The 21,386-nt window shown below is 38.0% G+C and overlaps 1 protein-coding gene across 3 annotated transcripts in view; it reads right to left on the bottom strand.

The window, feature by feature from the left end:
* LOC124721565 overlaps positions 1–21,386 on the bottom strand; it is a 640,226-nt gene that overhangs the window by 223,919 nt on the left and 394,921 nt on the right. For all 3 annotated transcript variants that reach the window (XM_047246603.1, XM_047246605.1, XM_047246604.1), the window contains one exon: positions 855–1,021. In XM_047246603.1, coding sequence (XP_047102559.1) covers positions 855–1,021 — 167 coding nt within the window. The remainder of the gene's footprint in view (positions 1–854; positions 1,022–21,386) is intronic.

Raw genomic sequence — 21,386 nt, 5'->3', positions numbered from 1 at the left:
TAATTATAACACTAGAAGTAAGGGTAATTATTTCAAGCAGAGGGCAAAACTAAAAATTATTGACAATAGTCCTTTTATTAATGGGCGGATATAGTTCAACAAGCTGCCACATGCTTTGAAAACTTGTGAGCCACAGCTGTTCCACAGGGATTTAAAAGCCTTCTTAGTAAATAAACGTTTATTTTCACTCAGTGAATTCTAACTTACTTGCCCTCCATTGTAACATGTAATATAAGTAGGATATTGAGATGAATGTATGTACCACTGTATGTAAGTGTTATCTACATTAATCTACTCATACTATGTATGACATTTGCAAAAATCATTATCTTGATAGTCTAACACAAAAAATATAAATAAATAAATAAAGAATGCTTTCTATTAAACTTTTGTGTGACCTGTAACAGAATACTACAATATCTGTAAGATAGAAAGTAGGTAATCATATCAATGGTAGATTCCATCCAGAATAGTAGTAAGTTATGAGACATACTGGCCATTACTTCCCTTCATGGGAGGAAATGTCTAATAAAAGCAAAAATTTGAAACTATTAGTTCCTTCCTTGAGTCGGAGAGAGGGATGGTTAAAAAGGAACGGCAGGTAACCCCGACCTCTTAATGACAGGGGCTCACTTGTAGTAAGGTCTAAGATAGTGCTGTCACTTCTACTTTTATAAGACTCTGCTGACAGTACTAAGCATTTTGCCTCCTAAAGCTAAGCAGTGGGCTGCAATTCTACCTCACAAAGTAGGTAATCATTAAGTCGTATATGTTCAGAAGTAGATGTTCACTAAAATTTTACAAAACTCTCATGAAATATGTCTTTAAGCTGTGTATTTAGGATATAAATTTACCTGATTCTACCACATGTTCAAGAGTAGGAAACCTTCTTTTCACTGCAGAGCTTATTGATCGCAGTACCAGAATCAAAGTGAGATTTAAATACCTCATCAAGGTTCTCCTTACCATTCGACCTTGTTCATCATTTCCATTAACATAGAGAGCAATGGAATGCATAATCCTGAAAAGAAGTAATCACATTGTGAACATATTTAGTCACCCTAGAGAAATAAAATAATAATTTCATTCTAATGAAGTGATTTTAATGACAGAAAATATCAAATTATGTTATACAGTAACCATACAACAGTACTTTACTGTGTACAAAAGTGCAGTAGCTCAGCTATTGATGTTAATCTATAATATTACAATTAATAAATTTATAGTGTATGTCATAGACTGGATGAGCAACTGACTAAGCACACAATTTTTCCTTCAAACATATATAGGACTGCCTTAAACAAGATAAGAAGCTTATTAAGTCATAGGTTTTTAATGATGCTCACTTTTTATGAGTCTGAAACAAAACCTGGTTTAAAAATCTTGAATGCATGGGGCTCCACAACTTTCAGATATATATTAAAAGATCTATTCTATACACTGTGAGCTGCATTACGAATTTTTATTTGCCTAAACCGGTTTCCCGGCTTATAACCCATCATCAGTGGCATTTTATGCACTCCTTTGGCAGTGACATGCTTGTCAGTTAGTAAAACATGAGTTACATGTTTACTCTATGTAATTTTACAAAATTAAATTCATCTGTATTTTCTGTAGCTCCAATGACTGCATCTACAACATACATTCTTACCTTCTAGAACACAGTTTTTAATAATATGGCTGTACCATCAACAACAGTAACATTTAATTTCAATGTTTGTAATTAGTTTTTATTGCTATGTTTCTCACAATAACCAATGTTCCTGATTTGTTAGTTCAGTGAATTTACCAAGAGTTACATCAACACTGTTACATTATTTGTACATGTCCTTCGTTATTACAGGAGGTATCAGCAATTTTGATAGTTAATTTAAATTTTTTTTCCACCTAATGTTTTTGCTCTCACTACTCATTTACAGACTCTTGTGGTTTACATGCTAATTAGAGGCATCACATCAGGAAAGGGTGTTTGTACCCACAAAATATGTTGAATAACGAGTTGCCACATGCAGTGTCTGAATGACCAATGGGGAGTATGGAAGAAAATCCTATGTTGATTGTGGGACATGCTGGAGTGTTGGATGACAGTTGGATTCTCTCTCTGACTCTGGCTCTCAGTGAGGCATGATATCTTTCCCCTCTTCTCTCACTTGAATGTTGTTGGACTTTGTTCTGTGACCAAATGAGACCTGCCATGACCATCCTAACTGGCTGGTGGTCTGTTCTGTGACTCCAGGGTGTGCCAGATTCTACACCAAACCACTGAATACAATGGAAAATGTTTTAAAACTTAATTTACACTTGAACCACTCCCTCTGGATACCTGCGCTCCACAAAATCTTGAATTTACCACTCTACCCCAGTACAAATGGGTGTTAGAATTGTGACCCACAACCTTTCAGTCTGTAAGGGAGGCAGTAATTATTGTGCCAATATGTGCCAGGTACCAAACACCAAACCTAGTTGAGTAAAGCTGGCTGCCAAGCCATGCCATGCAAGCACCATTTTCCCAAGCCATTACTGCTTACATCAGCAGATTCTAGTATGCTTGGTTGCTGATGACAACGGGCCTGCTGGCAGATTCTGGTTCATACAGCTTATCCTCTATACCACTGAAGCAGCCTGCCTCATCTCAACACTGCATGCCATCTTGACTTTTTGCAGCCTACCATCATGCTATCCACTGGCTGCTGTGAAGAACCTCTGATTGTTCTACATCTACATCTACATGATTACTCTGCAACTCACATTTAAGTGCTTGGCAGAGGGTTCATCGAACCACAATCATACTATCTCTCTACCATTTCACTCCCGTACAGCGCGTGGGAAAAACGAACCCTAAACCTTTCTGTTCGAGCTCTGATTTCTCTTATTTTATTTTGATGATCATTCCCACCTATGTAGGTTGGGCTCAACAAAATATTTTCGCATTTGGAAGAGAAAGTTGGTGACTGAAATTTCGTAAATAGATCTCGCCGCGACGAAAAACGTCTTTGCTTTAATGACTTCCATCCCAACTCACGTATCATATCTGCCACACTCTCTCCCCTATTACGTGATGACCCTTTTTTGCACCCTTTTGATGTCCTCTGTCAATCTCTGGTAAGGACCCCACACCATGCAGCAATATTCTAACAGAGGACGAACGAGTGTAGTGTAAGCCTTGAGAATTGTACTATTTATCAAGTAATGGAATTCCAACGGATTTCTTTTGGATCTCATGTGGATCACCTCCCACTTTTCGTTATTTAGTGTCAACTGCCACGTGCTACACCATACAGCAATCTTTTCTAAATCACTTTGCAACTGATACTGGTCTTCGGATGACCTTACTAGATGGTAAAATACAGCATCATCTGCGAACAACCTAAGAGAACTGCTCAGATTGTCACCCAGGTCATTTATATAGATCAGGAACAGCAGAGGTTCCAGGATGCTTCCCTGGGGAAAACCTGATATCACTTCAGTTTTACTCGATGATTTGCCGTCTATTACTACGAACTGCGACCTTCCTGACAGGACATCATGAGTCCAGTCGCACAACTGAGATGATACCCCATAGGTCCGAAGCTTGATTAGAAGTCATTTGTGAGGAACGGTGTCAAAAGCTTTCTGGAAATCTAGAAATATGGAATCAACTTGAGATCCCCTGTCGATAGCGGCCATTACTTTGTGCAAATAAAGAGCTAGCTGCGTTGCACAAGAACGATGTTTTCTGAAACCGTGCTGATTAGGTATCAATAGATCATTCCCCTCGAGGTGATTCATAATGTTTGAATACAGTATATGCTCCAAAACCCTACTGCAAACCGACGTCAATGATATAGGTCTGTAGTTCAATGGATTACTCCTACTACCCTTCTTAAACACTGGTGTGACCTGCACAATTTTCCAATCTGTAGGTACAGATCTATTGGTGAGTGAGTGGTTGTATATAATTGCTAAGTAGGGAGCTATTGTATCAGCGTAATATGAAAGGAACCTAATCGGTATACAATCTGGACCTGAAGACTTGCCCGTATCAAGCGATTTGAGTTGCTTCGCAACCTCTAAGGTATCTACTTCTAAGATACTCATGCTATGAGCTGTCCGTGTTTCAAATTCTGGAATATTCCATTCGTCTTCCCTCGTGAAGGAATTTCGGAAAACTGCATTCAATAACTCCGCTTTAGCGGCACAGTCGTCGGTAACAGTACCATCGGCACTTCGCAGTGAAGGTATTGACTGCGTCTTGCAGCTTGTGTACTTTACATACGACCAGAATTTCTTCTGATTTTCTACCAAATTTCGAGACAATGTCTTGTTGTGGAACCTATTAAAGGCATCTCGCATTGAAGTCCATGCCAAATTTCGCGCGTCTGTAAATTTTAGCCAATCTTCGGGATTTCGCGTTCTTCTGAACTTCACATGCTTTTTCCATTGCCTCTGCAACAGTGTTCGGACCTGTTTTGTGTACCATGGGGGATCAGTTCCATCTCTTACCAATTTATGATGTATGAATCTCTCAATTGCTGTTGCTACTATATCTTTGAATTTGAGCCACATCTCATCTACATTTGCATAGTCAGTTCGGAAGGAATGGAGATTTTCTCTTAGGAAGGCTTCTAGTGACACTTTATCCGCTTTTTTACATAAAATTATTTTGCATTTGTTTCTGGTGGATTTGGAAGAAACGGTATTGCGCCTAGCTACAATGACCTTGTGATCACTAATCCCTGTATCGATGCTCTCTATTAGCTCTGGATTGTTTGTGGCTAAGAGGTCAATTGTGTTTTCGCAACCATTTACTATTTGCGTGGGTTTGTGGACTAACTGCTCAAAATAATTTTCAGAGAAAGCATTTAGGACAACCTCGGAAGATGTTTTCTGCCTACCACCGGTTTTGAACAATGATTTTTGCCAACATATCGAGGGAAGGTTAAAGTCCCCACCAACTATAACAATATGAGTGGGATATTTATTTGTTATGAGACTCAAATTTTCTCTGAACTGTTCAGCAACTATATCATCGGAGTCGGGGGGTCGGTAGAAGGAGCCAATTATTAACTTAGTTCGGCTGTTAAGTACGAGGGCTATCCACAAAGTACACTACGTTTTGGAATTAAAAATATATAAAGTATTGGAATTTTTTTTTATTATATACAGATGAAAGCCACACTTAAATACTACTTTTATACATAGTTGCCATTTACATTAAGGCACTTATCGTAGCGATGGACGAGCTTGGAAATTCCTTTGTCGTAAAATTCGGCTGCCTGCACCTTCAACCACGTGGTTACCTCTTCTTGAAGCTGTGGGTCATCATCAAAATGCTGCATAGCCAACTACTTCTTCATTGCTGGGAATAAGTGGAAGTCACTCAGTGCCAGGTCAGGACTGTACGGTGGATAAGGAAACAACTCCCACTTAAAAGATTCGAGAACTTCACGAGTGGCATTTGCCGTGTGGGCCCGGGCGTTGTCGTGAATCAGCAAGATCTTTGAGCCCAACTTTCCCCTGAACTTGTTTTGTATTGCTCTTCTGAGGTTGTGCAGAGTTTGGCAATACCTTTGAGAGTTTATTTTAGTGCCTCTTTCCAGGAAACCCACAAAAATCACACCTTTTCTGTCCCAAAAGAGGTAACCTCTATTTTCAGGTGCTCAATCTGGGTGAATATTCTTTGCTCATCTGTAATGCTTTTGATTCATTATAAGTAAATTTTGTGTTGATCTTGAACAGATAAAATACCCTCTACAAGCTTCCAGGTGGAGTGTAGCATGGAGGCAAGTGGTAGTGATTAATGCAAAGCTTTTCAAGAGCAGATAATGGCTCTTACCCTTTAAAATCTGTAATTAAACAAACAGATAAAAAAAGAGCTGTCATTTGCTCAAAAATAAACTCAAATGTTCAGGTAATACTTGATGATTCTATGAGCCATGCTGATGGACCTCTTCATGCATCACAACCCAGTACAGCAAACAGTTTTGTTGCAGGTACTTTCATCCCTTCCTTCTTGTGGAAGGCATTTGAGAATGTTGTCACATTTTTGCAGAATGTTTGTGATCTCAATCAAATGTGTTTATGACCAGAGAGATTAAAGTTAAACATTGCATGTCTAAAGCTGAAGGAGATGTGAGAAACTAAGTAGAATCAGTTAAGTATCTGCAAAATGCCAGCAGTTTTGATGTGTTGGCAAAGGGGTAATCTGACCTATACTCTGACAATGAGAGTGTAGAGACAAGACCTAAAGACTTATTTCTCAGGGGGATAAAGCCACAGATTGGAAGAAAAAGATGGCTTCACCTTCATCTCTAAAAGATGCTGTGTTTCTTGCACTGCTGAGTCTCAATTTTTCTCATGACAATGATTTTTACCACATGTTCATGTAAGAAAAAAATTGCACACCTTGCAAGTGCTTGGGTCACATTGCCAATAAGTGTCATGCCCTTTGTTGCACTTAATGTCATGAGATCAGTCACTTCAGTGTCGAATGTGCCTGGTATAAAAATAGGCCATACCCAGTGCATGTAGGATTCAGGAGAAACAGAAGTAATGGAAGATCTGGAATGGGAAATGGGATGAGAGCCAGTGTTGTCACTATGCCAACTCCCCATTAAAGTCTGTCAACCCAGTACATTTTGTAGGTTAATGGACATGGAAAATGTGATTGTGAGAGGCAACACTAAAAGGTCAGTTAATATTTTAATGGATACAGGAGCTTAGGTGAGTTTCTACTTCTACCAACTGATATAAGCAGGCACTGAAGCTGCCTCTCACTCACATCATAGAACTGGGGGCAGACACTATGAATCCCTTGGGAACATGCAGTATTGATCTGAAGACTGATACACAGAAATATGATTTTGATATAAAGGTACTTAGAAAAAGGGAACAGGAATCTGATGTTCTGGTAATGATTTCCTGCACTATTTTTATTGAGTCATTAACTTTCCATTTCAAATTGTCCAATATGGTGATACAGTGTATCAATTTTGCGTCAACACCACTAGAAACTCATGGAAAAAAGCCTATTCTATAATTCTACACTACACCATGTACCATTGTGTTGAAGGTCAGTGCCCCTGAAACTCTCTGTGGTGTAAGGGGGACAGTTTTCTGGGTAACAACTGCAATCCAAGAAGTTGCAGAAATTATCTTTCTAGTTGAACTGGTCATCCAAAATGAAGTTTTGGATTGCCTCCAGTTTTAATCATAAGAAACCTTTATAAAGACAAAAACATAAATGGAGAAATATGCACACCAGTTTGATTAGATAGCTTCACAACATTGGACTTTATAGTCCTACGTAGAACAGTACTGACCAGTTTACAAGATATAGCAGCAGTACATACTGAGCTTTTTTAGACTACAAATATGAAAGTATGAAATCAGAGAATGTTCTCAATTTGAGAAATGCATGAAATCATGTCACCCCTTAGAAACCAGTTGAAAGAATTGTGTGGCTGTCTGGGGAAATACAGCATTTATTCAACATAGACAAAATCCTAACAACAAATGTGTAGCTGATAGTTCAGAAACCTTAGCACATTCCCTACCATTTGCAGGTGGTTGTAGACAAAAGCTCTCAACAACTACTATACATGGAGTAATTCAGCATTCCTCAAGCCTCTGGGTCTCAGTTATCATTACCACAATTAAAAGGAAACATTAATTATGAGAAAACTATGTGTAGACATGTGGTTGGCAAACAGTGTAACCAACATCCAATACAACCTGCTCCCTTACATCGATGAAACACTCATCTGACAGGGAAATTGCAAATGTTTCACCACCCTAGATATGAAGTAAGGTTATCACCAATTCCAATAATGTCTCAGGACAGGCTGATGATGGCATCTGTTATATCTTATAGACTATATGAGTTACTCAGGATGCCTTTTGGTTTCAAAAATGACCCCCACTACTTTTCATCAGTTTGACGATTCATTACTGCATGGCTCAAAAGTTGAAACCCAACACATGCTTAGTATGTGTTGATGATATTGTCTTTTCATGGACGCTCAGAGAACATGACCAATGGTTGAGAATCATATCATTATATTTACAAGGTGCCAACTTAAACTTAAAACTGGAACAGTGTTCATTTGTGGAATCTTAGGTACAATACTTCGTCCAACAGGTATATAACTACATGCACATTTCTTTGAAGGAGTTAATAGTTTTCCAGCACTAAAAATGTGAAAGAACTACAACTATTTCTAGTCCTCCCAGTTATTACTATAGATATGTGCAGGGTTAAACCACTATCACAAATCCATTAACTGTTGTTGTTGTGGTCCTCAGTCCTGAGACTGGTTTGATGCAGCTCTCTGTGCTACTCTATCCTGTGCAAAGCTTCTTCATCTCCCAGCACCTACTGCAGCCTACATCCTTCTGAATCTGCTCAGTGTATTCATCTCTTGGTCTCCCTCTACGATTTTACCCTCCACGCTGCCCTCCAATACTAAATTGGTGATCCCTTGATGCCTCAGAACATGTCCTACCAGCCGATCCCTTCTTCTGGTCAAGTTGTGCCACAAACTTCTCTTCTCCCCAATCCTATTCAATACTTCCTCATTAGTTATGTGATCTACCCATCTAATCTTCAGCATTCTTCTGTGGCACCACATTTTGAAAGCTTCTATTCTCTTCTTGTCTAAACTATTTATGGTCCATGTTTCACTTCCATACATGGCTACACTCCATACAAATACTTTCAGAAACGACATCCTGACACTTAAATCTATACTCGATGTTAACAAATTTCTCTTTTTCAGAAATGCTTTCCTTGCCATTGCCAGTCTACATTTTATATCCTCTCTACTTCGACCATCATCAGTTATTTTGCTCCCCAAATAGCAAAACTCCTTTACTACTTTAAGTGTCTCATTTCCTAATCTAATTCCCTCAGCATCACCTGACTTAATTCGGCTACATTCCATTATCCTTGTTTTGCTTTAGTTGATGTTCATCTTATATACTCCTCTCAAAACACTGTCCATTCCATTCAACTGCTCTTCCAAGTCCTTTGCTGTCTCTGACAGAATTACAATGTCATCGGCGAACCTCAAAGTTTTCATTTCTTCTCCATGGATTTTAATACCTACTCCGAATTTTTCTTTTGTTTCCTTTACTCCTTGCTCAATATACAAATTGAATAACATCGGGGAGAGGCTGCAACCCTGTCTTACTCCCTTCCCAACCACTGCTTCCCTTTCATGTCCCTCGACTCTTATAACTGCCATCTGGTTTCTGTACAAATTGTAAATAGCCTTTTGCTCCCTGTATTTTACCCCTGCCACCTTTAGAATTTGAAAGAGAGTATTCCAGTCAACATTGTCAAAAGCTTTCTCTAAGTATATAAATGCTAGAAACGTAGGTTTGCCTTTCCTTAATCTTTCTTCTAAGATAAGTCGTAGGGTCAGTATTGCCTCACGTGTTCCCGTATTTCTACGGAATCCAAACTGATCTTCCCCGAGGTCGGCTTCTACTAGTTTTTCCATTCGTCTGTAAAGAATTCACGTTAGTATTTTGCAGCTGTGACTTATTAAACTGATAGTTCGGTAATTTTCACATCTGTCGACACCTGCTTTCTTTGGGATTGGAATTATTATATTCTTCTTGAAGTCTGAGGGAATTTCGCCTGTCTCATACATCTTGCTCACCAGATGGTAGAGTTTTGTCAGGACTGGCTCTCCCAACGCCATCAGTAGTTCTACTGGAATGTTCTCTACTCCCAGGGCCTTGTTTTGACTCAGGTCTTTCAGTGCTCTGTCAAACTCTTCATGCAGTATCGTATCTCCCATTTCGTCTTCATCTACATCCTCTTCCATTTCCATAATATTGTCCTCAAGTACATCGCCCTTGTATAGACCCTCTATATACTCCTTCCATCTTTCTGCTTTCCCTTCTTTGCTTAGAACTGGGTTTCCATCTGAGCTCTTGATGTTCATACAAGTGGTTCTCCTATCTCCAAAGGTCTCTTTAATTTTCCTGTAGGCAGTATCTATCTGACCCCTAGTGAGATAAGCCTCTACATCCTTACATTTGTCCTCTAGCCATCCCTGCTTAGCCATTTTGCACTTCCTGTCGATCTCATTTTTGAGACGTTTGTATTCCTTTTTGCCTGCTTCATTTACTGCATTTTTATATTTTCTCCTTTCATCAATTAAATTCAATATTTCTTCTGTTACCCAAGGATTTCTACTAGCCCTCGTCTTTTTACCTACTTGATCCTCTGCTGCCTTCACTACTTCATCCCTCAAAGCTACCCATTCTTCTTCTACTGTATTTCTTTCCCCCATTCCTGTCAATTGTTCCCTTATGCTCTCCCTGAAACTCTCTACAACCTCTGGTTTAGTCAGTTTATCCAGGTCCCGTCTCCTTAAATTCCCACCTTTTTGCAGTTTCTTCAATTTTAATCTACAGGTCATAACCAATAGATTGTGGTCAGAGTCCACATCTGCCCCTGGAAATGTCTTACAATTTAAAACCTGGTTCCTAAATCTCTGTCTTACCATTATATAATCTATCTGATACCTTTTAGTATCTCCAGGGTTCTTCCATGTATACAATCTTCTTTCATGATTCTTAAACCAAGTGTTAGCTATGATTAAGTTGTGCTCTGTGCAAAATTCTACCAGGCGGCTTCCTCTTTCATTTCTTAGCCCCAATCCATATCCACCTACTACATTTCCTTCTCTCCCTTTTCCTACACTCGAATTCCAGTCACCCATGACTATTAAATTTTCATCTCCCTTCACTATCTGAATAATTTCTTTTATTTCATCATACATTTCTTCAATTTCTTCATCATCTGCAGAGCTAGTTGGCATATAAACTTGTACTACTGTAGTAGGTGTGGGCTTCTTATCTATCTTGGCCACAATAATGCGTTCACTATGCTGTTTGTAGTAGCTTAATCCATTAACTAAATTATTAAAAAAATGGGATTACATTTCAGTTGGGTCACACAATGTGAAGCAGTAATGAAACAAATTAACGATGTCCTGACAACCCCCCCCCCCCCCCTATTAATTTACCTGGACTATGCCATTACTTGTGTTTTAAGTCAGGAGCAAGATGGTGTAGAGAATCCAAATGTTTATGCATACCATCAGCTGAACAAAGCAGAAATTAATTACATTACAACTGAGAAAGAGCTGTTGGCTCTGTTATTTGGTGTGAATTACTTCAAGTGCTACCTTTACAGTGGAAGTGTCACAGTAGTCACTGATTATGCTGACTTATAGTGGCTACTAAATTTAAAATATCTGAGTGCTCAACTAATGCAATGAGCCTTGAGGTTGAGTGAGGATGATTATGAGGTCTGCCACAATTCCATAAAATTGCACCAAAGTGCCAATGCACTGATTGTGAGCTGAAAATGTTGTGTATTAGAAGCAGATGAGGTAGTTATTGCTGAACTATTGGAAGCACAGGAACAAGATGAAGAATGCCAACAATTTGCCTCTCTTAAGGATTTTGATTTGAAAATGGTATTTTATAATGCAAAATGCTGCAAGGAAATCAGCTAGTAATACTGAAAGTGTTCCAGTGCTGTATTATCACACAATATCATGAAAATGTGTGAGCTTCTAATAATGGAAAGTGGACAACAGATCCAGAGTAACAACAAGATACTGGTGGAAGAGTCAGTAGTGCAGTATGGAATATTACATTCACACTTGTATTTGTTGCACAGTGAGCACAACAGACTACACTCTGAATTTCACTGTGGACACTACCTCAGATCGCTGTACTCCTTGAAACAGCAGCTTTGGGCATCCTAGGACAGTTTACACAAATACAGCAGGAAAATGAGTATATGTTATTGACTGCTGATCACTTCTCATCCTATGTTATCTCTACTCATCACTGAGATGATAGCAGAGATGGTAGCAGAACCTTTTTTGTTTTTACACATTTGGTTTTATCACTAAAAATTTTGATGCAATAGTTATAGACCAAGAGACACTGCCACCAACCATGATTCCTGTTGCCCCTCCATGAGCTCAACACAGTATCACCCAATGTCTTGATGTAAAACGGTCCCCCTCCAGTTGCATTGCATTCTAAACACCTATATGGATTATAGTGAAGAGACTGAGTTTTGTTTTCTAAAAATAACCCTGCAGCAAGTCCAGAATTAATGGAGAGCAATACATTCAATAGCACAGTTCTTTCAATAATAAAAAGACCAGATACGTATCTGCTCATTCTGCCATTCTACATTTTAGCAATGGTGAGCAGCTGTGATCAGCCCCCATGCCACCATCCAATTTTGTCCACTTTTATTTGTTCTCACCATATTGCCACACCACTGACACTATTCCAGTTTCCTTTCCTTCTGCCTTGACCAGGACTGAATCTATAATCTTTCTCACAGTTACATATTGAAGCATTGTGTTTCCCTTCATTTCTAGTTCTTCCAGTAAAAGTTCCTCAGCTCTGCTGTTAGAAGTGGGCCTTTTTGTCTCCCCTAAACTTGACAGGTGATATTGCTCCAACCTATAACCCCTGAATTCCATTCTCTAATATCTGTCTGTCCCTTATGAATTCCTGGTTTCAGTTATAATCAAGGCCTGTGATTTATAGAGAAACCACTATGAAATGATCAGGTAACCATGTCCTTTCAAACCCTAGATCCTCACATACCAATTTCTATTTTTACTTCCCTTCTTTAAACCACAGTCAATGTTATCTGTGCAAGCCCATCAAGTTAGCATGCTATATGTAGCACATGGGCCACACACACACACACCCAAGGTTAAGGACCCAGTACCACACCTACACCCCCCCCCCCCCCACCCCCTGCAGGTGGTAGCCTAAAATTTTTACATGAGGAGTATAACCCTCTCCTCGCTAGTCATCCTGGCTGCCATTGCACTGTAGTGAGGCACTGCCAGCAGCTTATCAGCATGTGCCAGCTCGATGACTTCAATTTAAATCCCATGGGGGTTCAGTGCACCATGGAATTGTGTATTATTGACCTCTATCAACAAAGCAACACACACAACTGTGATTCAGCTCCCTTCCTCTTCATTGTTTCCTGTATTCCTGCTAGGAGGAGTTGCAGGATTTTTTTTACATAGATGAGGATATAGGAAATGATTTCATTCATCCCCTCTCATGGTTTAACTTGAACCACACCCATAATCTACTTCAAAACTCTGAAGTTCACATCTGAGTGCTTGGCAGAGGGTTCACAGAAGCTCTTTCACACTATTTGTCAACTTTTCCATACTCAAATAGTACATGGGAAATGGGAGTCAACAAAATATTTTCGCATTTGGAGGAGAAAGATGATGACTGAGATTTTGTGAAAAGATTTTGCTACAATGAAAAACTCCTTTGTTTTAATGGTTACCATCCCTACACATTTATCATTTATGGAGCTCTCTCTCATCTGTTTTGCCATGATACAAAGTGAGCTGTCCATCTAGGAACTTTCTCAACGTCCTCCATCAATCCTATTTGGTAAGGATCCCATACTGTGCATCAGTAGGCCTGTAATCTATGAGAGGATGGACAAGAATAGTGTAGGCAGCCTCTTTAGTAGATTTACTGCCAATAAAACACAGTTTTTGGTTTGCCTTCCCACAACAATTTCTATGTGATGCTTCCAACTTATGTTGTTTGTATTCGTAATTCCTAGGTATTTGCTTGAATCAGCAGCCTTTAAATTTGTGTTATTGAAACTGAAACTGAAATTTAATGGATTCTTTTCAGTAGATGCCCTTTATTGTTCAGGGTCAACTGCCACATTTTGCACCATGCAAATAACTTATATAATCATTTTTAATCTGTACTGATCATCTGATGACTTTACTAGATAGTAAATGACAGCATCATCTGCAAACAATCCAAGGGGGCTGTTCAGATTGTCTCCCAAATTGTATATATAGGTTAGAAATGGCAGAGAAAATACAACACTTCCTTGGGGGAATGCTAGATATCATTTCTGTTTCACTTCACAACTTCCCATCATTTACTACATACTGCGTCCTTTCTGACAGGAAATCATAAATCACACAACTGAGATGATATCCTATAGGCAGGGAATTTTATTAGAAGGTGCTCGTGAGTAATGATAACAACACCATTTTGGAAACCTATAAATATGGAATCAACTTGATATCTTGTGTCAGTAGCACTCATTACTTCATGCTAACCAAGGGCCAATTGTGTTCTGGTATGCATAATAAATAAACTATCAGAAATTTGTGTTGCTAATTTAAAATTTTTTTCATACTTAAATTATCAGTCTCAGTACTCACATGGCCAAGTAGAAGCATTACATCAGCAGAAGATATTTGTTCTTACAAAATACACTTTCTGATAAGCCTCCTAATGCTACATCTGAGTGACCAATGTGGAGCATATGAGGAAAATTGTGTGTTGATTGCCAGACATGCCTGGAGCATGAGATGACAGATGGATGTTCTCTCTGTCTCTGGTTCTTAGAAAAGCATGATGTCTTCCCTTTATTCTTTCTAATCATTGTTCTTGAAGATTGTTCTTCTACAAAATGACACCTGCCATTACAACCTGACTGGTGAGTGGTCTGTTCTGTGCCCCAGGAAACATGGTATAGTACATTGAATCACTGAATACAGCGGAAAATGTCTTAAAACTTAATTTTTCATTTAAAACACTCCCTTTGGATGCTCATTTATATCCTGTTATTAACAGAGTGAGCCAATGCATCAAAAGATTGTGTAGGTTGTTTCATATAGTAAAATTATTGATGAGTATTGCCAGGCAACTGTCATTTTTCCTTTGCAACACACTGAAGGAGCCAAATACTTCCAGTAATAAGTGACAAAGAGAACATTAAGGAAACATTAAGGAGACACATTTTAAAACAAAATTAATTTTTAGGGAAACCAATAATTAAAGCATTCACCAGTATAAAACACTTAAAAAGATGATTTATTTTAATGTAAATCAGTCGGCTATGATGTGAGTACTACAACTTACTACAGGCCATTTGGTGATGTTATGTAGCCTCTGTAAGAGAGTAAAAATCATATTGAACTCTAGGACAAAAAGAGTTCACTTGGAATGAACATAACTTCTACTTAATGATGCACTTAATTGAACACTTTCCAGTCCTACGCACTGTAATTATACATATATGATATATAAAGGAGTCAAAGTTACTAGGTGAAGTTATTTTAGTGAACTTTTTTCATCACAACTGTATACTACAATTTATTCTCAGTGCAGAAATTAATAGATTTAGAAAATTTTGAAAAAAATATGTTTCTGAATAAAAAAACTAGTTTTTTATCAATGTCAAGAAATAAACAACTTCATAAATATGTTTTTCTGCTTTCACTAAATGAAATAATTTTTCTTTGTGTAATATTGTCTGAAAAAAATTGGAATAAACAAGCCTACTTGATGTTCTTCAGGCTATCAGGTCTCTTTCATCTCTTTTTCTGGTTGGTTCAGCTCCTTTTCTGAACAAATAAAGTATCATTAACTCAGGAGATATATGCGCTCCAGACAGTGGCTCTAAAGTGTAAAAAATTAGTAAAATACCATAAAACTATGTGAATAATATTAGGTATAGTGGTGTTCTTGAAGCACTGAATCTACCTACAGTGAGAAGGCCCCTGTGTTTATGACAGACAACTGACTTAGTCTGTTCAGATAAAGTGTTTAACACACATGTGCTACTTACATAAAGTAAAATATTTCCAATAAACTATCATATAATGAGGGAAATCCTTGTAAAATCTGCTGATGATTTTAAATTGAGAAAACACATGTAGTGACTATATGATCAGACAGTGTCTTGTTGTTGTTAAATATATTAAACAGCACATGACAAACACAAGAAATGAAGTATCCAAAGCAGATAAAACCTGAGAAACAATATTCCAGAACTCCATAAAATCAGTTAGTGGTCTTAATTTTCCATTCAAACTGTGACAGATAAAAATGTCACATAGATCTTGGTTAGAAAGAATTATTATGCCATTAGGTAACATGGAAAAGACCTTTGACAATATGTATTAACAAAAACTTCATTTCAAACTCCTTTGTAGATTTCTTCTGGAAACTCATTTGGAATTAGCTGTAAGAAAATAGGAAATCCATTGTTACCAGAGAACTGTAGAGCAAATCTGTATACCAGAATCATGTACAAAATTAAACCACAAATCACAAGCTAAAAACAAAACAATCAGTAAGCTGGTGCACTACATGCAGCTAGTAACACACATAATGCCAACCTGTTAGATACATTAAGTCATGCAAACTACTTGAAAGTCAGATATGACAATTCATTTCATAGAGAAATAGAAGGTGTACAAACCATATTAAATATAGCATTTGATGACTGAATACCTACAGATGGTTCTCCCTCATGAGTTTTGAGATTACAAATTTGCCAAACTTAATAGATTTGAAATCAGTTGTTTGTAATAAATATAAGGCACCAGGAGAAAAATAATTAAGTGTGACATAGAATAAATGTTTTAGTACATTACACAGGTAGTACATGCATTTAATAATCATTTATTAAATGTAATAGAAAGCATAGGGACAAACAGAGCAAGAACAAAAGCACAGCAGTATGTTGAAAATGTTTTCTCATCAAATTGAGTCAAATGAATGCATCACCAAATTCTACTTCTGAAATTAAGACAATTATACATTCTCTCAAAAATAAAAGCTCATGTGGTTTTGATGGTGTTCCCTATAGAGTACTAAAGTTTTTTCCCTTGTAATAAGCCCAGTCTTATCCAAAATATGTAACACATTACTAATTCATGGCATTTTTCCAGACAGACTGAAATATACAATTCTTACACCCTCCACAAGAAAGGTGATCAGAGAGATGTCAATAAATATTCACTCCTGACATCTGTTTGCAAAATTTTGAGAAGGTGATTTATTGTAGAATAGTACGTCACCTGAGCAACAACAATATCCTCAGCAAAGCACAGTTTGGGTTTCAGGAGAGTCGCTCTACTAAGCATGCCATTTGTGCATTCACTCAACAAATTTTATGAACATTAAATTATAAAACAGCGCTGGCTGGTATTTTCTGTGGCCTCTCTAAAGAACTTGACAGTGTAAATCATGGTGTTCTCCTAGATAAATGGATGTCTTGTGGGACTGATGGTACAGCCAACTAACGGATAATGTCATATCTAACCAAAAGAATGCAAAACGTTGTACTTAGTAATTCAAGCAGTATAGTCCAGGGACATAATTCTGACTTGGGAGGAATCACATATAAGGCTCCCCAAGGTTCAGTTTTAGGTCCACTACTGCTCCTCATATATGCACACAGTATTCTGTTTAATATGCAGCAAGCAGAATAAGTTCTTTCTGCAGATGACACTAGTATTATAATCAATACAAGAATATGTACAGAAACAGAAGAAATGATAAATACAGTTCTTGAGAGTATCATTGAATGGTTTTCTGCAAATGGTAAAAAAAGTGCTGTAAGAATAATATATCATCATCTTCTAGATATATTCAATTCAATTCAGTTTGTTTGTATGTTTAAAGAGTTGGGCATTCCGACTATTGCTTTGCAGTATATTTATTCCCTCATAAAATTTGTTGTAAATAATCCACTGCAGTTTGAAAGGAACAATGATGTACATAACTGCAAAACCAGAAGGAAAAATGACATTCATTAATCAACAATAAGGTTAATCAAAATATCCACAGGTGTACTGTCGGTCTACAGTGTCCAACGGGCACAATATTTTGGCGATCATACATGTCGCCATCATCAGGTGAACTGACGGACTGAGCTCCTGTGAACGTACTGGCACGGAGATCTGTACGCTATGGCTTTTCAGAGGGAACTGGGTTCAGTCACGGCGGCAGCCGATTTAAATACCTTCCGCCCGCAGCGTGCTCCTTCCGCCGTCCGCGCCCCGCACCACGGTTGCGCGGTGGAACAGATTACGACGGCGTCTGAGATGACGTCAGTGTGATGGCTTTGTCTGTTGTGGTCGTCACAACTTCACTGCGGAAGGAACACGCCGCGGGTGGAGGTTATTTAAATCGGCCGCCGCCGCGACCAAACCCAGTTCCCTCCGAGCAGCCATAGAGTACGGATCTCTGTGCCGATACATTCACAGGAGCTCAGTCCATCAGTTCACCTGATGATGGCGACATGTATGATCGCCGAAATATTGTGCCCGTTGGACACTGTAGACCGGCAGTACACCCGTGGATATTTTGATTATCAAATACGCTGGGAGAAACTCAAGAATCACAACAATAAAGTTGTCTTTAGCACAAAAGGGTGCACAGTGCTGTAAAAAATTTTTTGATCACTTGCCCAGTGATATAAAATATCTGACAGACAGCAAACTAAAATTCAAAAACCAACCGAGAAAATTTCTCCTTGACAATCCCTTCTGTTCCACAGGAGAATTTATATTACTGTGACGTGAAAAAGGTGGTGGGTAGGAATTACTAAACCACATATGTATATCTTTTTTAATAACAAAAAATACAAAAAACTTAGAAATATTCAGAATGTACCCATACATACAAATTAATTTGTGATGTGAATATAAAAGGCTAATTTCACAACATTGCAATCTATCATGCAAAATGATCAATGGAACATGTAAATAACTAAGTAGAGAAAGCATGCACATTGAATAATATAGGTCTCTTGAGTAATATGTGAAAGCTGGGCAATGAGGAATGACTGATTGGAATAATTGGTCATGAAAATTCTTCTGGTCTTTTGACCACATTGTCAATATATAAAAAACTATCCGACATTTCAGTCACTATTGCAAGTGGCCTTCATCAGGGCTTTGTTTTGAGCTGACTGCTGAATGAGAGCGACTTTAGATCTTGTATAGTAGTGGAGGAAACTGTTTCTATAATTTGATAGGATATTTGAAATATGAGGAGGGGTGTTAGGTATTCTTTATTGGTATTCATATTATTCCTTGTCATTGGTGAACAAAGATGTGGTTGACTGCTGTTTACATTATTTCTTGCCATCTGTAGAAACAGGCAAATTAGAAAGGAGTGGTAGCTGTAACATAATGCTGTTTTCTTGTTGCCAGGAGTGGGCTGTGGCATGCCTGTACTCCGTGTATGTATGACCACTGCTGTCTCCTGTGTGCCTGTGTGAGTTGCTCTGTATGTGTTGTTCTCCCATAGTGTTGTCACTGCTGGCAGCCAAGATGCTAGAAGCATATACCTGTCCTCTCCATTCATGTTAGTGGGTTGCTTGACTGTTTCTGTCACCTCTTTAATCTTACTACTCAATGTAAATGGCAGTTTTAACCAATACACGGGCTTCAAGGAATATTTCTTTATCACACTCACCCTGGTGTTCTACCACTGCTGAGCTGGTGAGTTGTCCCAGACTGATATATTTTTCATGCTCTGCAATTTGTGTATTGATCAGCCACCCCCTCTTACCTACATATGTCAACCCACATTCTCAACCAATTTCATAGACTCCTGTGGGGTTTAGCTGTTTGAACACATATTTTATTGAGCTTAGAACATCTTTTATTTTGTTATTGTTCTGAAAGATTGGCATGATGCTGGCTCATCAGAGAATTTTGTCTACACGTTCAGTGACCCCTTTTACATATGGTAATAGGACTATGTTCTGTGCCTCCTTCTGCTCTTCCCTATTGCCTTCAGACTTTTTCATCATAGTTTTATCTGTCATATTGTTACCATAACTATTGACTCCAAAAACGGATCTGAGGTTTTGTAGTTCTGCCTTCAGGTGTTCGTCATCGCTGATCCTGTGAAACCTCCTGGTTTAAGTGTGAAGGGTGGACTTCTTCTGCATAGGATGATGATGGGAGGAGGTCTGGAGGTACCTGCTTGTGCTGGTGGTTCTTCTGTATACTCTGTGGCCAAGTTTACTCTCAGGCTTTCCGTAAACATCCATTTTGAGGAAAGACAGCACCCCATTCTTTTCAATCTCCATAGTAAATTGTATTTTACTATGTTGTTGATTGAGATATTGGTGGAACTTTGGTAGTACTGGAGCCAGCAATTAGGGCATAAATGTGCAGATTAACATGATTTTGTTGGTATTAATAGATGGTGAAAGCATACTTGGAGGTAGCATTCAGTCTATAAAGCTTGAAGGATCCTGATCTAAAACTACATAGAATAAAATACATTTTGCATTGTGTTTTGTGGATATGTATGAGGGCAAGGTGAAAATTTCTTGTTCTGCACACAGATGATATTGATTTATATGAAGTTTCACCTTCATGGAAACACCAAGGAAGTACTGTGCAATTAACACATAAAGTGTGTGAAATAACTGATACCATAGGCATATCAAAATAAAGAGTATGGCATATTTCATAAGAAGAATTAAGTATGAGAACGTTTTGTTTAGGGTAGGTGCAGAATTTTTTGAATGTATATGTATGGCAAATATGAAAGTGTATTTCTCAGTACAATTAAGAGCATTTTGAGAAGACTTCAACTGATTTTGTGGACTTATTTGTTACCATGCGTTCATTGCATCACATAAAAAGTAAAACAGCAATCACAGTGGTAAATGGTACTGTTGTTCTAGCACCAAAAAATGTTTAATTTATTTTATATATTAGAAAGATTAACAATGGTGTTTTCTGGAATAAAAAATATATTCTACCGACTGACTTTCCTGCAAAGGGTAAAACAATAGCTGATGAGTACTATGATGATTTTATGGACCAAATGGAAAAACTGCATTAGAAGAGGCCTGAATTGCAAAATAAAACGCTAACTCTTATTCTTCAGAGCAATAGACACTTCTATGAAAATGGGACATGTGAGAGATTTGAATTATGAACTGTTTGTTATATCCAGTTAATTTGGCACAATCTGACTACCATGTATTCACATATTCACATACATTTGTAATGGTAAATGTTTTGAGTCCAGTAAAGCTGCCAGTCTTTCATTGGCAGGACATTTAAGACACCTTGCCTCTCTATAATGAAATCAGTATGAGTGTTAGTCTGAAACTTTCAAGAAATTGACGCAAACTGCTACTTTTCTGAAAGTACACATCCTCAAATTATGTCCATCTGTGAATTTCACAAAACTACGTAATGAGGTATGCAACAAGAGTTTTGGAAGGTTTTACAGGAATGTCCCATAAATGGATAAAAATTGTTCTGAAAAACCAAAATGATGCTTGCAAATGGTTTCTTTTGCTTTCAGTAAGAGAAAGAAGTGGTATGGTGTCTCGTACTGGATGCAAGGCTGATGCAAAACTATCATACTAACTGAATTTTGGATTTCTCAATAAATGATTGTGTTCTCTATGTCATGTCTAGAATACACCAGATTACTAATCTGGAGTTGATGTCCAATCTCTTTTTACTACTATTATTCACTTAAAACAAAGAAATGGCAGACCACATTTCTGTTCA

Source organism: Schistocerca piceifrons, chromosome X (genome assembly GCF_021461385.2).
Source record: "Schistocerca piceifrons isolate TAMUIC-IGC-003096 chromosome X, iqSchPice1.1, whole genome shotgun sequence".
Lineage (NCBI taxonomy): Eukaryota > Metazoa > Arthropoda > Insecta > Orthoptera > Acrididae > Schistocerca > Schistocerca piceifrons.
The sequence above is the reverse complement of the archived record's forward strand: the minus strand, read 5'-3'. Positions and strand labels throughout refer to the sequence as shown.